Source organism: Rutidosis leptorrhynchoides, chromosome 2 (assembly GCF_046630445.1).
Source record: "Rutidosis leptorrhynchoides isolate AG116_Rl617_1_P2 chromosome 2, CSIRO_AGI_Rlap_v1, whole genome shotgun sequence".
NCBI lineage: Eukaryota > Viridiplantae > Streptophyta > Magnoliopsida > Asterales > Asteraceae > Rutidosis > Rutidosis leptorrhynchoides.
The window spans coordinates 665,805,005-665,822,373 of record NC_092334.1 but is presented as its reverse complement, the minus strand read 5'-3'; the positions used below and the strand labels follow the sequence as shown (position 1 = coordinate 665,822,373).

General features: G+C 32.7%; 1 protein-coding gene across 1 annotated transcript; it reads left to right on the top strand.

Annotated features, from left to right (window-relative positions):
* Window positions 1-4,951: 4,951 nt before the first annotated feature.
* Window positions 4,952-6,141, top strand: LOC139890236 (uncharacterized). Its single transcript, XM_071873131.1, has 2 exons — window positions 4,952-5,210; window positions 5,303-6,141. Exons 1-2 carry the CDS (start codon window positions 4,952-4,954, stop codon window positions 6,139-6,141), a joined length of 1,098 nt encoding a protein of 365 aa, XP_071729232.1.
* The last annotated feature ends 11,228 nt before the right edge of the window (window positions 6,142-17,369 follow it).

Genomic DNA, 17,369 nt, shown 5'->3' with positions numbered 1-17,369 from the left:
CCTTTATCAACAATTTCTCACTCTCATGGAGAAGAGTGACCAATCCGACACCATAATTGCATCGACCACAATATCAATACTTCATCATAATCTTCGGCCCAATCGAACATTAAGTCCTTTACCGGCTTACCAATCATCTTTTACCCGTCTATCACTTAAGAGCAACAAGATTTGCTCATTCGTCACTTCATAACAGTATTTATCGCCATGCTCCTAACCTTCGACTTTTGCAACTGTTGAATTACTATCACCCGTCGATTGCTATTGTAATCTCCGCTGTTTCCAAGGGCATCTCACGGTCACCTTAAGCACAAAGTGATCACACCACTACCGGAGTTGAACATTACACTAGCAGGTATAAAGAGGCACCTGACACAGTGTCATGTAGACTCCCACCACAATCAACCGAATTTTAGAAACTCGATCTTTAGGTCCCATATACCAGATGTCACCCATCTCACTAAAATAATGACTCGAAGTCATACCTACCCGACAAACCTTACGGTTTACTGTCTTTTCAAAAGTTCCTAGCGATCACACGCTACCCGCAATTTCTGCAAGGCCAAACGATATAGCCTAATGAAGCCCTTCATCTAACACTAAAGAGATGCTTGGAAACGACAAGTCTTACATCCTTCCACACCTCGATACAACCACAACTACATGGGATATTCCGTTAGGAATGTTACCCTATAATTCACAACACATTAACACACTATCGCAAACATCGTCATATGGGTCCCACTCCCATGAGTTTGATGACCCAAAGACTCCTTAATTCGCTAATTCCAAGGCGACTCACAACTAAAATCCTTACACGATTTTCTAACCACATACTCTACCGAGTGCAACCCCAAACCACAATCAATAGACTTGTCGCATTCCATTACGGAATTCAAGTTCTCGATGCCCACACACGCACATATTAATCGATCATCCTAGTTACGATGGGTAACTACAACCAATGATAATCTCAACAGTGCACCCACTACTTAGGATGACTACGCACGTGCCGAACTCGTGAGTTTGCTCACTCACCTTAACAAGGAAAACAACTGTAACACTTCCTGACTCACAAAGAATCCGATGTGACAACAAGCACATCACTTGAGACTACTACATCCTAGGAACCAATAAAAGATTCCTTATTTATCCCGAATCTACCCCGACCATGCCACGTTTCCTCCGTTCGGTACTCTTCATGTCATGCTTGGTGTCAAGATACACGGTTTTAATAATGGTGATCTGTCACTATTACAATTGCGTACCTTACCATTTCCACCTGGTTACGCAAAGTACTTTACCCGGACTGACGCAACATTCACACAAAATAACATGCGATAACTCCTAGTACCCGAATGACCAAAGTCCTTACCGTGAACTTGATCACTCAAAACCGTCAAACATCCGAATCTCCCCAATAGATTCGTCTCTAGGACACCGCACCAAAATATGCATGTATATACACCTACATACAATATAATAATATTTATTCACACGTACGCCGCAACGACAAGTCAACCTACAACCTAGGTGACTATCACTAAAACAACGTCCAAGTTCGCCTACTTACATTAGGCACTAGCTATCTAAGGCACTAATTTACACACGAAATAAAGCCCCACATAATCACACTTTGGACAAGCACAAGTCCTAGTTAGTCACTTACTCTAAGGCACTAACAAATCTCAATCCGACCCGTATTCCTACAAGTCCCGCAAATAATGCATAACCGCCAATAAGTCTAAGACTAGGCACCTATTCCAAGGTCACCTAATTCCCTTAGACTATGCTCTGATACCACTTGTAACGACCTCAAATCCATTTACCAATAACGGAGCACATTTTTTTATAAGTTAGGTCCCATTAAACATCCACTTTAAATAATCCATTCCAAAGAGTTTTAACCTAATACACATTATCATAATGACACATTTAACATTTTAATATGACTCTTGGTACACAAATTACAATTACAAAAGCATTTGCAATAATGACTAAATCACATGACTTATGGGTTAATACTAAATAACTCAACCCAATACCAAGAGCATAATCCCGGGAACTACCAGATCCCCAATCCGCGTCCAATTATCCAAAAGCTACCCCATCGAGCCCAAACGCTCCTACGCATCTAGTCTAACAACTAGCTAGCTTCACAATACCTGTAAAAAAAGGTGAACAACGAGAGGGGTAAGCTTAAAGCTTAGTGAATGCAATAATTATACACATACATATATAATCCACTTACTTGCAAGCACTTACACAATTACCGCATACGAGCTAGCAACTCAACAACCATGCAATCACAATGCATATTAAAGTATCCGCAATACACAATAAGCTAGCATCACCAATAGTATATAGTTCACGATATAATATGCTAAAACTACAACACATAACCATGGTTAACCAATCGTACAAAGGAATGGTACTCGCATTTCCCATCGGTGTTCATAACAACCGTTAGAGTACTTAACACGTCGTACATTAACCCCACGGGTGGCATCTTAACACGTCGATACTTCACCCCGGGTGGCGCCTTAACACGTCAACACTTCACCCGTCATACTTCCCGGAGTGGTGTCTTAACACGTCGACACTTCACCCCCGAGTTGTGTCTTAACACGTTGACATTTCACTCATCATACTTCCCGGAGTGGTGTCTTAACACGTCGGCTCTTCACCCCAGAGTGGTGTCTTAACACGTCGTCACTTCACTCGTCACTTAAGATGTGGTGTCTTAACACGTCGACACTTCACAACTCACACTACACAAATAAATACATTATATACGCACACATATAATTATCCCACTCACCTTGGAATGCCCGCACAAGTCATGTACAACGTGATCTCTTTCCTCAAATCCGAGCAAGTAACCACCTATATCACACATAGGTACAATATACACATAAATAGCCATTCTAAAAGAGAATCCGACACAAACATCCCTTAAGCGAGGGATTACACCTTGCTCGCCAAAACTCGCCCATTTAACACCTAATGGACACAAACCAATTACCACTTCGGGTGGTAATTCAAACCCACACAACAAAGTACAATTTAACCCAAATCATACTTTACACCAATTAGACCAAACCTAGGTCATAACACTAAATTACTACTTAGGTAGTAATCATTTCAAACGCCAATTACACCAAAAACTCCAACATGTGCAATATTGACCCACATTTCCTCTGACCACATTTGACTTCTGTTAAAATGTCATTTTAACCCAAAAACACTTCCCACGATTACTTTCATTCAAAAATGCCATTTAACACTTAACAAAAGTGTTTAACATCCATTTAATCCAAATTAGTGCCATCATCAAATTTTGACCCAATTCAAATTACCCATTTTGACCAAATTCATAAAACTCCCCAAAATCACTAACGGCTAGTGATTATATTTCCAAAACACCAATTAACAACTAAATCAAGTATTTACATACTTGATTCACCAAAACTTGACTCAAAACTCATTTTGACATCAAACCTAGTCAACACCCATTTTGACTAGTAAACTTGTTCCTAAGAACATCAAAATCACTAACAAACTCACAACCTAGTGATTTAACACCTAAACCATGACAAATACATTCAAATTCATCATCAAACCCTATACCCTCAATAATCAGGTTTACTTACACAATACCTACAACAAAACCCCCAATTTCATGAGAAACGGGGTTTATAACCCTAACTAGCTCAAACCCTAAACATGAACAAGAATCAAACAATTGAAATTCGGATTCGGGACTTACCACCACTACCAAAATGTAGTCAAGAATGAGATGAGCAACTTTAATACTTACACCTTCACCCGATTCACTCTTCTTCTTCCTTGATTTGAGCTTTCTCACTCTAATCTCTCACTAAAAGATGAAAGGGTTTGAGTAGATGAAGAAATGAGAGGATAAGATTATGGAGAATGAGTCCCAAATCTGCCATTTGTGGCATAAAACTGACCACAAGTGAAATTACCCTTTTACCCTTCATTTAACTTCTTTTAAAAGATTCAGCATTTTCTGCAGTTATAGGCCGCGGCGCGGCTCCATGGCCCGCGGCGCGGCTTAAAGCTGAAAAACCACATTGACCATTTTAATGTACCAGACCTTCATTTTATGCTCTAGCACGCGGCGCGGCCTTCATGCCCGCGGCGCGGCTCAGTGCTGATACTGATTCTGATTCTGAATGCAGGGACTGAAATTGTCTAAGTCTGATTCTGATGCAAAATCTGAAAATGCATAAGTGTTAGGTTCACTTTTAGTAGAGCTTTCTGATGCACACATTTACTGACACTTTCAGGAACATTTTCTGATGCATAAAATTCAGGATCTTACATTCTGAGTTCTGTAAGAGATTCTTATAAAGCTTTAATTTCTTGGTGATTTAGTTGATGATTAACTTCTGTGATTGGAGTATTGGTATCTGATTGCACCTTTTAACATGGTATCATAGCCGTAAGGCTCGATCGTGGTGATCGATTTGTTATTTGTTTCGATTTGGTGTTTGAAGAAATTTAGGGTTTCATTGGTTCTTGCTGCTAGATTGGTGGTGTTTCCTGTCTGTTTGGGTTCGATTGGGATCTTGTGGGTTTGTAGATCATTGGATCTATCAATTGAAACCCTAATTTATCTCAAATTAGGGTTTGGTGTTCGTGGTGTTCATCTGCTATCTTATTCGTCTTCTGCTGCATCATCAATAACTTGTGATTGATTAGTTACATCTAAACTCTTCTTTTATCTATATTTGTGTGATTAATCTGTTCTTTGTTAAAATTTACAACACTGTGCCCAACTCTAGATCCTAATCTTTTGAGATTGGTGAAGACCTGATCAAGCACAGTTTAAGTTGTAGATTTTACATCTTGTCTGCTAATTGTTTAATTGCTTGCTATCTGAATTCTTATCTGGTTTTACTTGCTATTTGTTTTTCTTGTTATCATGGGGGATAGTGGGGATGTTACCTCATTCGTAACCTTAATTAATAAGCTCGATTTTGGTGATCCTTTATATCTTCATCCAAGTGATACAACTTCTGGTACACCTATAATTTCTATAGTACTTAACGGCATAAAAAATTATAATATTTGGAGTAGATCAATGCTTCTTGCATTGGGTACTAAAAATAAACTTGATTTTATTAATGGAACATGTGTTAAAAGTACTACAGATGTTGTATTAAGTGCACAATGGGATAGGTGTAATACAGTTAGATTATCTTGGATCTTGGGTACTTTGACTGAAGAGCTTTATTCAGGTTAAATTTTTAACAGTCTTGCTTTAAATGTTTAGATGATTCGAAAGAAACTTATGATAAAAAAGATGGATCTATTATTTTCAATTTGCATCACAAGATTAATTCATTGAAACAAAATGATAGTCCTCTATCAGAATATGATCATAATCTTAATAGCTTGTGGAAACAATATGATTCTATAGTGTCCTCACCTCCTTGTACATGTGGTGCAGATGCCTGCACTTGTGCATCTTCTGTGTCTATTGAAAACAATAATAAAATGATGAAACTTATGCAATTTTTAATGGGGTTAAATGATGCTTATATGCCAATAAGAAGTAATATTCTATTAAGAGATCCATTACCTGATGTAAAAGTTGCATATCCTATAATTTCAAGAGAAGAATTACACAGAATTAGTTCTTTAAAGGATTCAAATTCAAAATCACAAAGTTCTGCTTTTGTGGCACACGGTCCAAACAAAACAAATTCTAATAATGTATCCAGTTTTAACACTAACAGAGGTCCTAATCCAAATTTAAAGTGTAAAAAGTGTAATAAAATTGGCCACACAATTGAAAGGTGCTTTGAAATTGTTGGATATCTACCAAACTTCAGGAAGAATTTTAATAATAACAACAACAGAAGCCAAAATAATTACAATAATTTCAGAAACACCTCCAACAATAACGCTGCTTCTAATGAAAACAACATTAACTCTTCTTCTCCTATCTCTTTTTCACAAGAGCAAATGCTTAAGCTTCTAAGTCTCATCAATGATTCTTCTGTTCCTGCTTTTACAAGTGCTATGTCCAATATGGAACGTACTTTCTTTAATTCAAGTGTTAAGTTCAATTTGAATTTCAACAAGTCTTTTAACTCTAATCTGTCTTAGTCAAAACCTATTCAAAATGGATGGATTATTGACTCTGGAGCTAATCAACACATGACTACAACTAGTAATGGTTTGAGTGATGTTGTTAACATCTCTGGCTTAGAACTAACTGTGGGGCATCCTAATGGTACTCAAGCAGTAATCAAAGGGATTGGTAATCTTGTTCTAAACAAGTTTATCACCTTGTTTGATGTACTAATTGTCCCAGAGTACTGTGTGAGTCTTATGTCTGCGTGTAAACTTTCAAAAGATAATAAACTCACTATAAGCTTTAATGAATCGACATGTTATGTTCATGGCTTGAAGGACAAGATAATAAAAGGGATTGGTAAAGAAGAAGGTGGGTGTGACGACCCGGATTTAACGCCCCGTCCTAATCCATCCGGACGAAGTCCATATCGATTATAAACGAGTCACAATAGCTGAATTCATCGCGAGGTACTTGACCTCTATATGATACATTTTTACAAACATTGCATTCGTTTTTATAAGACAATCTTTCATTTCATTGAAAATTGATAGGTATGCATACCATTTCATAATATTCAATCTATAAATGACTTAATCTGTCATTTACTTAATAATAATCTCTAATGAACTTCAACGACTCGAATGCAACGTCTTTTGAAATATGTCATGAATGACTCCAAGTAATATCCTTAAAATGAGCTAATGCATAGCTGAAGATTTCTTTCAAATCTGAGAATAAACATGCTTTAAAGTGTCAACCAAAAGGTTGGTGAGTTCATCAGTTTATAGTAATCATTTTATTTTCATCATTTTACTAGACCACAAGATTTTCATATATTATAAAATGTGCAGAAGTCCCATTCCAACTGCACAAACAAAATATCATTCATATGAAGAAAACCTGGTGAGGATTCAAAATATAATAGTAACCATCTGTGCCGGTCTTTCACCCCACGGCTGAATACATGTGCCTTCAAAATATAGAACCACTGTACCGGTCTTTACACCCCACGGCAGAACACATGTTTATAAAATATAGGCCAACCAGTGCCAAAATGTCGTAAATAATAAACCATCCACCCGGCTCGGGAGCTTACACGCTCTAACGGAAACCGGGGGCTAATGCGTGTCATAATAATCAACCCCAATCCCAGATAATTCTATCATAGAATGCAGTTAAGGTACTTGTGTCTATTGCGTCAAACATTTATAAAAGTTCATGTATTCACAGTCCCAAAAATGTAAAGAGTAAAAAGGGAATCAAATGAAACTCACCTATTGTATTTTGTAGTAAAAATACATATAACGACAATGGACAAATGTAGGGTTGGTCTTGGATTCACGAACCTATATCATTCATATGTATATTAATACATATAATCGTATTCGAACAAATTTATATAGTATAACTTGAGTTATTTATTATACTTATTTAGTTTGTGTATATATTTAAAATGTTTAATATCTATATATTTAATATATCTCTACATATGTATATGGTTAGTATTAAATGAATATTCTTAATTCGTTATATATAAGTATTTATATAAATAATGTTATTATATTTGATATGTGATATATAACTTTTAATATGATTATAAAATATGTATTAAGTATATTTCTAGGTACAAAATATTTATTTGTAACGAAAATGATAGTTTTGATAATAATGATTTACTAATAATAATAATAACTTTCTTAATATTGATAATACTATTATTAATAACGATATTGTTAAAATTGATATTTATGTTAATAATAATAATATTAAAACTAATAATTACAATAATGATATTTATACCAATATTAGTGAGAGTAATAGTAAGTTGTATTGTTTTATAATAATACTAATAATAATCCTAAACATATTCATAACAATAATAATAGTATTAAAAATGGTACAATTACTAATATTTACAAAAATAATAATAAGTTGCATTATTTTGTCACTAATTATAATGTTTATAATGAAAATTTTATTATGTTCCAAATAATGATAATAATAATAATAATGTTCCTAATACTAAATAATAATAATAATAATAATAATAATAGTAAGTAATTATAATAACTTTAGTAATAATAACAATTATAACAATAATAATTAGTACTGATAATAATAATAACAATAACAATTACAAACCAATAATAATAATAATAATAATAATAATAATAATAATAATAATAATAATAATAATAATAATAATAATAATAATAATAATAATAATAATAATAATAATAATAATAATAATAATAATAATAATTATAATAATAATAATAGGAACTACCTTAGGAAAAGAGTTTCAAAAAAAAATTGCGCCTCCCGCGAGACTCGAACCCCTGACCTCTCGCTCACAGAAGATTCCCTAGACCATGGCTCCACTGCTTACTTTTCTGTTAACATCTATAACTTAGATATATTTAACCCGTATCTAATCTGTTTCTCATCCCTCTTTTTTCTTTTTCTTTTTTTTTTAACCGGAACAAACAAGAGAAAATAGTGGGCTTCGGCCCATTTTTCATCATAAGCCCAAGACTAACCCGATCCCAAAAGTATTTGTTTGTCCCCAAAAAGAAATAGGGTTTCGATGTCCAGATGAAACACGAACATAGCAGAAGTCGAAAAAAAAATTCAGGTCCCGGTATGGTTTTGGTTCTTCATCATCAATTATGTGTTTTCTTCATCTACTTCCATCATCATCCTCATTCATACTTATTATCATCTTCGTTATCCATGTATCTCATCATCGTGTATCATTAAGCATCATCATCTTTCAATTTTCATTATACATATGCATCATCTTTATCACTTTTCGATAGTCATCATTATCACCTTATCATAATCATCATTGCCATTAAATCATTACTTAAACATCTATCATCATATACTATTCTTCATCACAGAATTCTACTTCACGGTTTCGTCATCGACCTCAACATGTATAAGTTAATTAAAAAGGTTTATGTTTGATTCGATGGGTGGTGGGGTTCGAATGAAAAGGAAACAAGTAGGGGAAAAAAACGTGGGGCAGTCAATTAGGTAAAAATAAAATAAAAATGCATTTGTGATTGATTATTGTCTATCAATTAGTGTAGTGACTAGTCACACCCATTTTGCAAAGCAATTTGCAATCTATATAAACTATGACTAATCATTTTTAATATAATAGTTTGCATTATCTTTCTCCCTCATTATCAACTTATATCATTATTGTACCTCGTTCCCATTAAAAACCGATAATACGTTTGAGGTAGAAGTCGTACAGTGTAGTAGTCACGATGGTTGTGATGTTTGATTGAAAGCAGCATAGCAAACGCGAAGATATAAAGATGGATACAGCCGCCATTAATGCTCTCCAAGTTGTTGGTGTTGCTAGAAGTAAACAGAAAGTTTCATAGTAGTAGCCTCGAATATTTGGTTGTGAATTGAACGTGAATGAAGTAATAAAGGTGGCGTGTGTGTTTGTTTGTGGTGTATCATGATGATGGTCGAAATGGAAAGAAGGTCGATGGTGGACGGTTTTTGGGTTGTGAAAGTTCGTGGTGATTTTTGAAGATGGCAAATGGTGATGTGTGATGGGTTTGTTTATGGTGATATTCAACTAACAACAATAATAATAGTAATGCATCGGATAATAACTTGATGTGATTGTGTTAGATGCCAAATCGAAGTCGACAAAATAATCTTGTTCAGAATAGGAAGGAAAAACAATAGTAAACAGAATTTGGATTTTTGTTCTTGAAGTCAATCTCTTATTGTACTATGGAAAATGACATGTAACAGATTGGGATAGAAACAAAACATAATAGATTGATGGATATTTGGATTGTACAAATATTTTGATTTTTAGTTCATATAATAATTACTAATAATTAATACTAATAATAATAATAATATTAATATTAATAATAATAAATAATAATGATCTTAACTATAAAATTTGGTAAGAAAAAATATTATTCATAATACTAAAAATACTAGTAATAGTAATAATAGAAATAATATCAATATCAGAATAATAATAAGAATAAGAAGAGAAAAAAAAATATAATAATAATGATGATGATAATAATATTCTTAATTAAAACAAATGATAATTTTTGAATAATTATGTTGATAATGATAATAAGAATGATAATAACAAAAATAATGATTTTTAAATTATAATAATAACATAACAAATTATATGTATAAAAATTCATATCTATATATGTTATATATAATAACACTAATAATATTGATATAAATGCTAATATTAATATACATAATAAGAATAATAGATGTAATAATAACATGACAATTATATTGTAACTCGTAATCAAATTTAATATATTAATATCACACATTAATAATTATGTAATATTTGATAGCTATATATATTGAATATTTTAATGTTTATTACAATATACATATAATAATGATTTTGTACATCAATCATATATATATATATATATATATATATATATATATATATATATATATATATATATATATATATATATATATATATAACAACATCATTATCTTATACTATTTTACATCTCTAATTCAACCCATTAATTTGTATTTTATCATTTCAAATTGTTGTATATATATATATATATATATATATATATATATATATATATATATATATATATATATATATATATATATATATATATATATATATATATATATATATATGTATATTTATTTGCAACAATGGTTCGTGAATCGTCGGAGGTGGTCGAAGGGTAATTAACTACATGAATATAGTTTCAAACTTTTCAAGACTCAACATTACAGATTCTGCTTATCGTGTCGGAAACATATAAAGATTAAAGTTTAAATTTGATCGGAAATTTCCGGGTCACTACAGTACCTACCCGTTAAAGAAATTTCGTCCCGAAATTTGAGTGAGGTCGTCATGGCTAACACTAAAATGCTTTCGTAATGAATATGAGTCGATAAATAGAGTTTTATCATCATTGGGTAATATGGATAAGACCGTTTAATTTTGTGAAGAGTACGAGTGAAGCTATCACCAAAGGGTGAAATGAGTAGGTATAGATTCATCATATCTTTTGACGTAGATAGGATTGATTTTCAAGTTCAAGAGATTTGGAGAAAATCTTTGTAATAAAATTTGATTCTTCGGTAATCAAGGAAATTAGGATCTCTTTAATTAAATGTGATGATCTGCCTCGATTGCTCTGTCTGATATTTCCATTATAAATTAAATTCTTCCGTTCTATTATTCTCATCATTCCTATACTTCTTTCTTAGTTCATACATCCAAACGATTGTGAAAATGCTTAATCCAGTTCTGATCATTGTCCTCATCCTTACTATCGCAACAATCATTCTCCTTTTCCAACTCCCACCAGAGGAATCTGCTTTCTTCTACTTCGTCCTTAGGGTTATAGTGTTTTTAATTCTCCCGTGTCTTTATGTTGCGATAAACATTGATATACACGGTTTGTAATTTATGTATTGTTATCGGGCTTCATATTCTCCCTTATATTTCGAAGCTCTATGCTTTTGTTTTCTCTTCCCGACTTCAAGTCAAACGAATAATGGTCCAGAATTTGTAGATATAGAGTTTCGAATGAACATGACTAATGTTCTACGAGAGAGATTGTTATAGCACGATCTTGGTTGGTTAAATTACCAGGATTCAAGGAAAAAGATAGAACTATCAAGAAGATATATTCTTGATATATTTGGATATTAGATAGAATGTAAGAGTCGTGTAACATGGAACATGATGATGGTACTGTGAATCATCACGTTTCGTTAGAAACTCAGCATGAATTACTGTAATATAATCACGTTGATCAAGTGCCATTATATTATACTAATTCATGCATCAGTTCCCAACACTACTTCAAAAACATTCATAATTTAAATTCAAAGATTTATAGAATATAGAAACTAAAACAGTTTCCTTTTATGAGATAACACATATAACGCGGAGAGATAATTAATAAAGGACGAGAATATTTATGAAGATATCTTCAGAAATATTGAGGATATTTACAATGAAAGATACGATAATATCTTAGAATTTTTGATTCACGTGTGATGAAGAAATTCATTCACGATGAATTAGAGCGATTAGGGAGCAAGAAATTCGCTAAAGATTTCATCAGAATTAGAATCATAAGGATTCTAAATGTACAAGTTTAGTCCTTGTGATTTGTCCACCGCCTCCTTCATGGTTTGCTCGATTCATTTTTCAGAACTCAGAGATCTGATTCGTTAGCTAGAGTGCTTTTCAGAATTTCAGAATGAAAGATCATAATTTTAAGATATAAATGTTATATATATATATATATATATATATATATATATATATATATATATATATATATATATATATATATATATATATATATATATATATATATATATATATATATATATATATATATATATATATATATATATATAACTGTTGATGTAGACATGCTGCGAGATTCAAAATACTGATTGCTAATTCCTGGTGATTAGTATGGCAGTTCTAGTTATCAGATGTGAATGAGTTCATGATAAGACTTCAATAGATAAATGTAGTGATTTGTCGGAGAGATTTAAGCCAATGAGTAATGATGTTGCTAGTAGGTTTACTGCTAAAGTGGTGGGATATAAACGGTTCTCCGGTGACGTTGACGAAAGGCAAACTTTTAAATTAAGGTTATAATAAGGATAATTTGTGATGACCGGTCCTTATCCCCATGGACGAAATCATCAACATCTGGTCCCATTGCGATGATCGACTCCAAGTAATATCCTTAGTTTGAGCTAATGCACAGCGGAAGACTTAATTCGTACCTGAGAATAACATGCTTTAAAACGTCAACATAAAGTTGGTGAGATATATAGGTTTGATGCTAGCAGCGTTATAACTATAGACCACAAGATTTCATATTTATACATAATACACTCGCAAGTGCATGGAAAAGTCGTTGAGCACTTGGTAACCATACTTAACATTTAAATCACAGCAGCATATTCTTAAATAAACCCTACACCGTACCAAGTGTAGTAACGAAACGAAGTACTGTGCAACCGTTTAAAACTGGTCGTCCAGCCCGGTTGGGGTTGTCAGGCCCGATAGATCTATCAACAGGATTCGCGTTTACGCTCCTCACCTAAATATTAGCTACCAAGTATAAAGAAATATGCCATGGTACAACTCAACGTAGAATTTATTTTTGATCACTTGTGTCCATAACGTAAATCATTTATAAAAACAGCGCATGTATTCTCAGCCTAAATATATTTAAAGTTTAAAAGGGGACTATATACTCACCATACTGTATTTTGTAGTAAAAATACATATAACATCACTGAACACGTATAAGGTTGGCCTCGGATTCACGAACCTATATCAAGTACGTATATTAACATATGTAATTGTAATCAAATAATTTCACCTATTAATCATGTAATATTTATATATTTAATGTTAGTAGTTTATATAGAATTTTATACTAAATTCCAATATATCTTTTATTTATATATTAAACCTTAATTTATATAATATATATATTTATTATATATATATTTATAATAAAGATGTTAATATGTTTAATATATAATTATAGCTAATATATATTAATATAATTATAGTATATGAAAAAGTATATTTTTGTGTACAAAATCTTTATTTGTTATAATAATAATAATAATAATAATAATAATAATAATAATAATAATAATAATAATAATAATAATAATAATAATAATAATAATAATAATAATAATAATAATAGAAGTGATTACTACCTTTAAAGCTTTTCCTAAAAAAAATACCCCAGGCAGGGTTCGAACCCGTGACCCCTTGTTCGAACACAAACAAACCCAACCACCTAATCCATCTCATTTTACAAAAATTATTATACCCGTAAATCTATTGAACCCATCTACTTTCAGCTCGGCCCAACTGCACAATCTCGGCCCAACATAAACATAGAAGCCCGATAAAAAAAAATCCTCCAGCCCCTTTTGAAATAATATTTAAACTAAGCCCAAGTAACAAAAATAAAGTTTCTGTGTTTGATTCTCGAACAGACGAATACAGCAAACATACACGATCATCATCATCATCTAATCGCGATCTCTTCATAATCAAACTGCCATCATCGTCTCATGATCATAACATCGTCAATATCATCCTCATCATCATCTCTGTATCATCTATCATCATCATTCTTCATAATCATAATACATCAATCAAACAGAATCGTAATAGGAGCTGAATCATACTTGGAACTTCACCAGCCTTGAGAATACACTCGCAAGTATTCACTAGCCCACCGTTGCAGCCCACTTCATATGAAATCTTTTCTGCTGGATTACAGCCCAACTTTACAACGATGTTTACGGCCCAAAATAACCTTAAAGGGGTCGGTTTCCTTATCCCTCGTTAAATGACGATTGAAATAATAAAACAAGTATGTTTAATAATTGAAATACTAGCTGGCAAAGGAGAATTATTGGACACTTGCAACCATAAATTAATCTCTCTTTTCCCCCACCCACTTGAAGATGTCGACACCCCACAAAAATAATGATAACTTAGGGAGTATAAAAAAATACATCATGCAGTCTTCACTATGCATATTTCATCTTTATTGCTATGCACATCTCCTCTTCATTAATATCATCACCTTTCATTTTATAGTTAAAGCGTAAACATAAGTGGTGCAGTCGAAAATAGTTCACGAGGATGGTTCAGCAGGCGGTGAAAGGTAGTTCTTTGATCAAGAATAGAAAAGAGAAAAGGAAGAGAGAAGAGAGAGATAGGGTGATGTTCTTGAAGATGGGTGTGGCTTAGGGTGGCGATGATGAGATGGTTTTCGATTAACAGAAGGTGGTACTTGATAAGAAAAGAAGGACGAGAAATATATATATATATATATATATATATATATATATATATATATATATATATATACAAGTGGTTTGGTCGTTCATGGTGGCGGTTTGGTGGTGGTTTACAAGGTGGTTGTCGAACAGAAGTGAAGCAGAAGGTTCAATGGTGATTCATGATGGTTTCGAGTGATGGTTGTTTAAGTTCACGAAGAAGAGAAGGAGAGAGTAGTTCGATGGTGGGTTACGGTGGTTGTGAGCTTGGTGGTGAGCAAGGTGGTGGTGTCCCGGTGAGATTTCAACAGAAAACAGAAGGAATTTTAGAGAGAGAGAATAAAGGAGTGATGAGTGATATGAGTGTTGACGGAATGTTTATGGTGGTGATGATTGAACTAAGGTGGCGGTTAAAGAGTCGGGTGGCGGTTGTCGGCGGTGATGGTGGCCGGTTGCAGGAGAAGGTGGCATAGGCTCCCGGTTGTAACCTTCTTGGCTCTAGGTTGTGAGTGTTTAAGATGGTGCATGTATTTAATACAAATGACTCATATTGTGGACAAAAAAAATGCACAGGACCTTTGTTAATAATGTAATTCACAAGATATTAATCTGATTTGCAAATTCACAATTTATAATTAGAAATGAGAATTGGATGAATGATATAAAATCACAATTGGTCGATTTTATATAAAGGAGGGAAGATTCGACATCAATTCTGGCCAAAGATAAGAAAACAAAAAAATATACAGTAGATGGAGAAAAACTAACAGGTTCGTACCAATTTGGAACAGATAATAAGAAAATTACGATTAAATATTATATTCTAATTAATTTGTACCCTTTAAAGATTCTGAGATCAAATAACAGTTTAAAGGTGATAATGATATTTAATAGAATAAATATCTATACCTATATATATATATATATATATATATATATATATATATATATATATATATATATATATATATATATATATATATATATATATATATATATATATATATATATGTATATATATATATATATATATATATATGTATATATTTATTTACATATTTATTTACACACCATTGTTCGTGAATCTTCGGGCATGGTCAAAGGGTAACTGATTATCCGAATATAGATTTCAAACTTTCTAGACTCAACATTATAGATTTTGCTTATCGTATCGGAAATATATAAAGATTAAGGTTTAAATTTGGTCGGAAATTTCCGGGTCATTACAGTACCTACCCGTTAAAGAAATTTCGTCCCCGAAATTTGATTGAGGTTGTCATGGCTAACAATAAGAATGTTTTCATGACGAATATGGGTTGATGAATAGAGTTTTATCATCATTGAGTAATGTAGATAAAACGATTCGATTACGTGAAGAATATAAATGAAACTATCGCCAAAGAGTGAGATGGGTAAAATATACTAGTTTTAACCGATGACGTAGTTATGATTGATTTTTGGAATTCACGGGTTTTAAAGAAAAATCTTACGTAATAAGATTTGGTTCTTCGGTGATCAGGATCTTCTTTGATTTAATGCGGCAATCTGTTTCGATTTCTCTGTCGGATATTTTACTATAAATCCACCTCCTTCCCTTCTTTACTTCTATACCTCACATCTTCTATCCTTTCTCCCTCAATTCATACCTTAAAGTATTCTTCAATATGCTCCATCCCGTCCTGATTTTTGATATACTCCTAACTTTCGTATCTGTAATTCTTCTTTTTCATCTGCCGCCGGAAGGATCTATTCACTTCTATTATTTCCTTGGGATTATATTGTTTTTAATTCTCCCGTGTCTTTACGTTGCAATACATATTGATTTACACGGTTTGTAAATTTCTGGGTGGTTGTTGGGTTTTATAACTTCCTTTATACTTCGATGTCCCTGCTTCTGTCTTCTATAATCATTGTCATCCACAGTTAATGCTCTCTCCTATTTGCTGCGATTTATACTCCAGTTTCTATTTTGGAGTTTCATTCTTTCGTTTCCTCTTCCCGTCCTCGAATCAAGCGAGTAATTGTCCGGAATTCGTAGGTATGAAATTCGGAATGAACATAGCTAATGCTCTTAGAAAGAAATGGTAATGGCACGAATTTTGATTTGTCAAATTACCAGAATATCCTGGAAAGGACCGAATCATCAAGAAATATTTTCTTGATATTTTTAGAATTTATATAGAATGTAAGAGCCGTGTAACATGGCACATGATGAGGGTACTGTGAATCATCACATTCCATTAGAAACTCAACATTACTTACTGTAATATAATGACGTTGATCAAGTGTCATTATATTATACTAATTCATGCTTCAGTTCCCAACACTACTTCAAAAACATTCATATTTAAACTCTGAGGTTTCAGAATTTAGAAACTAACACAGTTTCTTTTATTTTATAACG